This window comes from Mesoplodon mirus (assembly GCF_964341445.2).
Source record: "Mesoplodon mirus genome assembly, chromosome: 17".
NCBI lineage: Eukaryota > Metazoa > Chordata > Mammalia > Artiodactyla > Ziphiidae > Mesoplodon > Mesoplodon mirus.
The window spans coordinates 15780052-15787198 of record NC_138993.1 but is presented as its reverse complement, the minus strand read 5'-3'; the positions used below and the strand labels follow the sequence as shown (position 1 = coordinate 15787198).

The following is a 7147-nucleotide window of genomic DNA, read 5'->3' as shown; positions in this document are numbered from 1 at the left end:
TTACCTTCTTTTAAAACAAAAGATGCAGTGAAGAAAAAGTTGTATGCAAATAAAACTTTTCTCACTCCAAAAGAATTTTATACACATTGGGGAACTTAGCTGCTAAAGTATCATCATGAATTTTTCAAAGCAAAAAAAAAAATCCTTCTGTAATTCAAATCTTTTTCTAATTCACCTATTTGATTGGCTGATTTTGGCTTACACTGGATTTTCTTAAAATAAAGGTCATTTTTATTAGTCTTGGTTCCACAGTAAACCAGCAAAACAACTTGGGGACCGATTTTTTGACATGTCAATTTCCAGGTGCCGTTTAAGAGAAAGAGAAAAACTAGAATTACTACATTCATTTATTTAATAGGTGATCCTATCACAATTCTTCACTAAGGTCTTAAAGGCTGAAAAGTTATCAGGAATGGACAGCTGTTATCATTTATTCTGGTGCATCTGGAATCCTATCAGGGAAATTTGCTCAAGTTTTGAAAACGTCTGTTTTCTAAAGAAATGGACTCAACCTTCCCTTTCCACAAGGGGACGTGCATACGACATGAAATTCCCATAGCCAGGCCTCCAGAAAAGGAGTCCAGCATGCCGGGTGTCAAGTCCTAGGGCTGTGCTGGAGGGCACTTAGCGTAGCCCGTGCCTGGCTCTCTAGCCATGCACTCACACCAAGCTGCCAGACAGTCACCTCAATGGCTCTACAGAGAAGTGTTGGTATCAGGATGTGACAGAGGGGGAAATCTCTCAGTCTGATGAATGATTAGGTCACCAGCATGTCTGTGGAACCTACAATCAGGGAAAAGCTCTAAAGTGTTGTGTTGGTGATGACGTGCAAAATGTCTATTTCCCTTTTAAGGCAGGTGACCACACGTCCCAGTTTGCCTGGGTAGTCCCAGCTTAGGCCAGTTGCCCTGTCATAATTGTTAATAGCACCTCCTTTCACTCTTAAAAGTATCCTGGTTTGGATGGTGAATGACACTGTCACCTCACCTCTACGTACAGCTCACTTAGGACCCTCCCCCCCCCCCCCACACACACGCAAGATGCCCACAGAGCCTTCCCAGCACAGCACTTTGGTCCAGACTTTTCTACTACTCCTCCCACCCGATTCCTTCAGGGCCGAGGATCCCAAAATATAGCCGTTCTGATTAAATGTGTGCAATTGAGAACAGCCATCTGTAGACAATCACCCTCAACCAGGGAAGTGCATATGATGGGGTCACCTAGGCCCGTGTCTGAACCAGTGGGACAGGTACCCTCAGGCGGTGCTTTCCAGAGCTCTCCCCACAGACCACTGAGGAAGGCCTTCGGGAGAGGGGCTCACACAGTGCTAGCATGGCCCATCAGAGGGCTCGGGCTACCCTCCTGGCCTCCACTGTTAAACCACATTCTTTTCTCCCCCGAAAAGGCACTGAGCAAAGCCAGCAGCTCGAGGTTCTCACCAAAGATGGCGCTGCACTGGCTCCCACACGCTTCCCACTGGGAGCCAGGCAAAGGCAAATTTTTAGATGAATAGAAAAAGAAACTTTATTCTAATATAGCATGGGAAAGTTTTTGAAATAGGAATTCTTCTTTTCTGACCAAAAAAAACTTATACTTTGAACATCTCGGAAAGGTTATTCTCTGTACAATTATATAAATATTCCCATGTCCCTATAAACATGACATTGATGGTCCTAAAAGCTTTTTGAAAAATCAATACAATTAGATTCTTTAGACAATGATTAGCCCAGTTAGAAAACAGGACACATTCCCCAAGCACAGCCAGGAGTAAAGAGAGGACACAGTTGGGAACACAGAGCAGGAAGGGGCTGGGGAGGGGAGGGAAGACTGGAAACCATAAGAACACAGCAAAACCCTGCACATCAACTTGAGAGGCTAAGACCCAGCAAAAACTAAATTATATGCAAATGGAAAGGAACCATCCAAAGGGAACATGACATGACCACGCGGTCAGATCTCACCCCAAGTCAGCAAACATATCACCTGGCAGGTTCGTTCTTCTGGGAGCGCAAGGGCCTTTTTCTTGTTTATTCTTATCAAGCGAAATATTCAAGGTAGGGCCAAGTTAGAGAAAAGACTTCAGAGCCAACAGACATGAATTCAGATCCCTGTTCTGCCATGTATACTGGCTGTGTGATCCTAGGTGGGATTCCTAGCTTCTCTGAGCCTGTTTCCCACCTGTGAATTATCTAACTTTGCTGGCTTGTTGGGAGGATTAGAGGTAACTTATAAAAAGTGCTTATATCCCCCTGGAAAATAACTGACAATAACTAACTAAAATGTGTGTGGTAAGGGCTTCACCTTGGAACTTAGAACAGGCTCTGCACTGCCTAGTCTAAGACTCTGATGGTACCAGTCTAACCCGCATGGTCTGCCAATCACCACCAAGCTCTGAGCCCGCCATGGGCCCCACTGCTGCCCCTCCGATGCTATGCAACCACAAAGGCCACTTAAAGTTAGAAACAGATGTTCTCTTGGGAAACTGCGGTCATCCCCTTCCTAAGGCACCAGCCCTGCGTGCAGAAGTCAATGCACGTGGAGGACTGAGATTTCCTCTCGTTTGGGTATCGTTTCCCCGGAGTGCTGTAGGCACTGGGGCAGCACTGACCTGACTCCCACAATGCACCGCATGAGGTGACAGTCACATAGCGGGCCATGTAACTGAAGCCCCTGGAACGGAGAAGCAGGTCCCTGCACCACATGCCTCCCTGGGTCCCCCCGGACCCCCCCCCCCCACCAAGAAGCCGAATTTCTCAAGTCTCGGGCTCTGAGACCCTCACTCCAGCTGGGCAGCGACAGTCAGCAACAGCACTGGATTCGGCGGCGTTGAGAAGCCAGGACTCCACGGAGAAGAGGGTCGTAAGCAACAAAGACCTCTCCTCACCCCGAGGAGAAAGAAGCATGGCGGCTCTCTGGTGGCCGTGTGGGCGAGGGGTTCAGGAAGGAGCACACGAGCCCCCTGCAGAGCAGCCCCGGGGACGTGAGGACATCAGCCCGGCCCTCAGACGACGGGGTGCCACAGGGTCAAGGACAGAAAAGGAAGAGATGGCGCCAGCAGAAAAGACAGGGACACTTGAGGTAAGTGGTGGTCTTGGATACGTGATGCACGTGGGTGTCGTCAAAAAGCGCCGGAGGGCTTCCCTGGTGGCACAGTGGTTGAGAGTCCGCCTGCCGATGCAGGGGACACGGGTTCGTGCCCCGGTCCGGGAAGATCCCACATGCCGCGGAGCGGCTGGGCCCGTGAGCCATAGCCACTGAGCCTGCGCGTCCGGAGCCTGTGCTCCGCAACGGGAGAGGCCACAACAGTGAGAGGCCCGCGTACCGCAAAAAAAAAAAAAAAAAAAGCATCGGAGCCCGAGGTTTTAATGGGTTCTGTGGACAGGCCCAGCTAAGTTTTTGGACCCAACGAGATCGTCCTCGTTTCACGGGCAGTCATCCCAAATGCTATGGTAGAGGATGCGAGGAGGGCTGGCTGTCCCTCCTCTTCTCGAGGCCAGCAAGGTTTCCAATGAGCCCGTGGGACCCCGGCAGCGTGGTCCATAAGCCGCAGGGAGGGGGGATCTAGAACGTCCAGGGCTGGCAAGGGGCTCTGCTACCTGCTGCTGCTGCTGTCAGGCTGGAGCCTCGGCCACACAGGGAGGGGGGCCGGGCGGGGGCCACAACCGCCTGCGGCTTTCGGACGCACGGCTCCTCGTCCCGGTCACTCAGGAGCGAAGGCCATTTGCTCCCCGCTCGACGTCGGCCGCGGCGCTGGGCCGGGACAGCCCGTCGGACTTGAGGGAGGACAGGGACACCTGGCTGATGTAGCGGACCTGGTCCCAGGGCGCGGCCCGTGGGGAGTCGCGCCGCCGGTCGTCCATGCCGATGTGCACGCTGACCTGGGACTCGGTCAGGGGCTTCATGCGGCCCTGCGCCTGCGCCTCGTACCACGCCAGTTCCGGCTTCTTGTAGCTGCAAAGCAAGAATCCAAGAGCACCCGAGCCATTCTGGACACACAGCCTTTTTTTGTACAGCCCAGTGAAGGCCTCTCTTGAAGTCTTTAGTAACATGCAGTATCAGGGCCTCACGGCTTTTAAAGGAAAGAAAGGCCACCGAACTCCTATGGCTCAGGGCAAGTTCCCAACTTAGAAACTTTCTAGCCAAATGCCTGGTACGTAGTAGGCTGTCATTAACTTTTGTTAACTGAAAGCATAAGTAAATAAAGAGTCCTTTTAAAAAAGGAAAAATGATTACAAACAGGGATCCTATAGCTACCTCTCGACATAAGCAGCCGTCGAGCGGAGTAACGGGAAGAAGCAGCGCGAGGTGACTGCTCAGAGGTAAATGGTTGGCTCGCCGTGGACAAGCCGTTACCCAAACACACGCAGGGCCCCACTCGGGGCGCACACCCACCCCGCCCCCCGGGCCCGCCGCGGGGACTCACCACTTGAGCTGCAGTGACGAGAGGACCACGGACACGGAGGAGGCAGCCATGGCCGCCGAGCCCATCCACGGCTGCAGCACGATGCCGATGGGCATGAAGACACCTGGCCGAGGAGGGGACTACACTCAGGCTGCAGCCCAGGGCAGAGAGCGAGGGCGGCCCAGCCTCACCGCCCACCAGAAGCTCTCCTCAGGGCGGCTCGGAAGCCCCGGGGCTGGCTGCTGACCATGTGCCCGTGGGCCTGAGGTGGGCGGTCTCAGAGCTGGGTGGTGGGGGGGGGGCACCATCAAGGGGACTGGGGTCCCCCACCCACCCTGACCTTCCTGGGACCATCCAGAGGTGCCATCACCTGTTTTGGGGGAAGCTCCAGGGGACAGGGCGCCCCAGGGACTTGCAGGTGCCACCATCCGGGGGCACCTCGGGGGTGTGAGCACTGGGACAACACGCTGACGACCACGGGCCCTCTCTACACGGATGGTCCTCCCTCAAGGGCGTCAAAGCACCTTGATAATGGGCAACGAGACCAGGTCCCGGGACAGAGCCGCAAGCCCGGGAGGGGACCAGGTCCTGAGCCGGCCGCGGGGCAGGAGGTGCACCTGCCGGAGCCGGGCTGCGGTGGATGCACTGATCCACCGTGTGAGGCAGTGCCGACTGCTTGGACACAACAGGGGAACGTGGGGTGCGGCAGTCATGTTTAAAAATAGGTCTTGGCCGGGCTTCCCTGGTGGCACAGTGGTTGAGAGTCCGCCTGCCGATGCAGGGGACATAGGTTCGTGCCCCGGTCCGGGAAGATCCCACATGCCATGGAGCGGCTGGGCCCGTGAGTCGTGGCTGCTGAGCCTGCGGGTCCGGAGCCTGTGCTCCGCAACGGGAGAGGCCACAACAGTGAGAGGCCCGCGTACCGCAAAAAAAAAAAAAAAAAAAAAAGAAAGATCTTGGCCTATGTAGGCGCTTTCCTTGCAGGAGTCTTTGGAACTCTTCCCTCTCTGCTGACACAAGTTACAGTGGGGGAGGGAGGACTTAGGGAGCAGACAATATCCATCTCTTCCCATGATTATTTCTGAGTCAGGATAAAACCCGGGCGGAATTCATTCTTAAGACAAAGTTCTAAAGCACTGATCCCGGGCTTAGCGTGTCACGGGTGCCCCATAACTGTTAATATTGATTATTTTTCAGACTGTGTGTCTTAATAATGTTCCAGAAAACAGGGCCAAGGTAACTAGGGTTGAGCAGCTTGGCCAGCTTTTCAGAGAGGCCCGCAGTGAACAGAAGGCTTGGGTTCTCCCTGCAGTTTCTCATTTACCTTTAGAGACTTACAAAGCGGAACATAATAACATCAACTCTTTCTTCAAGGCTTCTGGCCACAACTAGGGCCAGAGGGAACAGGGCAGGGAGGGCCTACCTGCTGCGATGGGGATCCCGACCAGGTTGTAGATCAGTGCCAGCACCAGGTTGAGTCGTATCCTCCGGACGGTCCTCTTGGAGAGGTGAATGCTGGCCACCACGTCGAGCAAGTCATTCTGCAGGGGAAGAGCACACGGTGAGCTGCGAGCTCCGCCCTGCGGCCCTCGGCACTCCTGCTGCGGGCAGCAGCGAGGGGAGGCGCGGCGGAGCTCACTCTGATGAGGACGACGTCAGCTGCCTCGATGGCCACGTCCGTGCCCGTCCCGATGGCGATGCCCACGTCGGCCCGGGCCAGGGCCGGGGAGTCGTTCACGCCATCGCCCACCATGGCCACTCTCTTCCCCTCGTTCTGGAGCTCCTGGACCTTGGCCACCTTATGAGAAGGCAGCACCTCCGCAAAGACTTTGTTGATGCCAACCTGAAAGGAAAGAAGAACAGCAGTCAATAAAAAAGCAAAGGCACAACAACGTCCGGTGTGGCCGAGGGGCAGGAATAGGCGCAGAAGCCCATGAGCCCTCAGCCTCCATCCAGGTCCCGTCACCAAGCCCTGCAGATTCCAGGTCGCAAGGCACATGGACCCCCTGCTCCCATCCCAACGCCCCGCAGTGGTCCGGGACCCTCACTGGCCTCCTGCCCACATCCTGGCCTCCCAACACTCTTCTCCAGATGCCGTCCCGGTGACCTTTCCAAAACAGTAATCATTGGTCATGTTACTCTCCTGCTTCAAGGCCTCCAGCGGATCCCACTTCCCTTAGGACAACGTCCAAACTCCTCTGCCTGCATCCCAAGGTCCCCAGGTCAGGTCCTGCCTGTGCCCAGCTCCCCAGCACCCCCGGCCCCAGCGGGCCCCGCCTGGCCTCTCCAACTCGCTGCTACCTTGCACCCGCAGGCGGTGCTCGCGCTGCCTGCTCTGTCCTGCAAAAGTCACTTTTCCTGCCCCCAGCAACCCCTCTTCTTCATCTGACACCTGCAGGCCTCCTCTCTCCCCTGGAAGGTGTCCCCGGCACCTGCCAGGCTGAGGGGTAAGCTGGCAGCTCCCATGCGTCCCGTGCACTCTTCCACAGGAGCGCCCAGCACCTGGTTTACACTCGGTCCCTGGGCCACCCTCCCCACGGGACCGTGAGCTCCTTGAGGGCGGTGCCCTCTTCACTCCTCTCTGTAGCCTCTCTGTCACAGGGGTGGCGCTTAGTAAGTGCTTGCTGAGTGCAGGAACAAGTTTTAACCGGGGAGTGGCTGTACCCTCAGAAGGATGGCTGACAGGGGCACTGCCGCTCCCCTCCCAAGGAGCAATTCATTCTCAAAAGCAGACAGCTTTACACA

General features: G+C 55.3%; 1 protein-coding gene across 1 annotated transcript in view; it reads right to left on the bottom strand.

The window, feature by feature from the left end:
* Positions 1–2749: 2749 nt before the first annotated feature.
* The window catches only part of ATP7B (ATPase copper transporting beta), a 53473-nt gene continuing 49075 nt past the window's right edge, over positions 2750–7147 (bottom strand). Inside the window, 5 exon segments of the mRNA XM_082602058.1 lie at positions 2750–3729; positions 3732–3951; positions 4424–4526; positions 5826–5943; positions 6042–6245. Of these exon segments, the coding sequence (XP_082458184.1) occupies positions 3562–3729; positions 3732–3951; positions 4424–4526; positions 5826–5943; positions 6042–6245 (813 nt within the window). The 3' untranslated portion in view covers positions 2750–3561.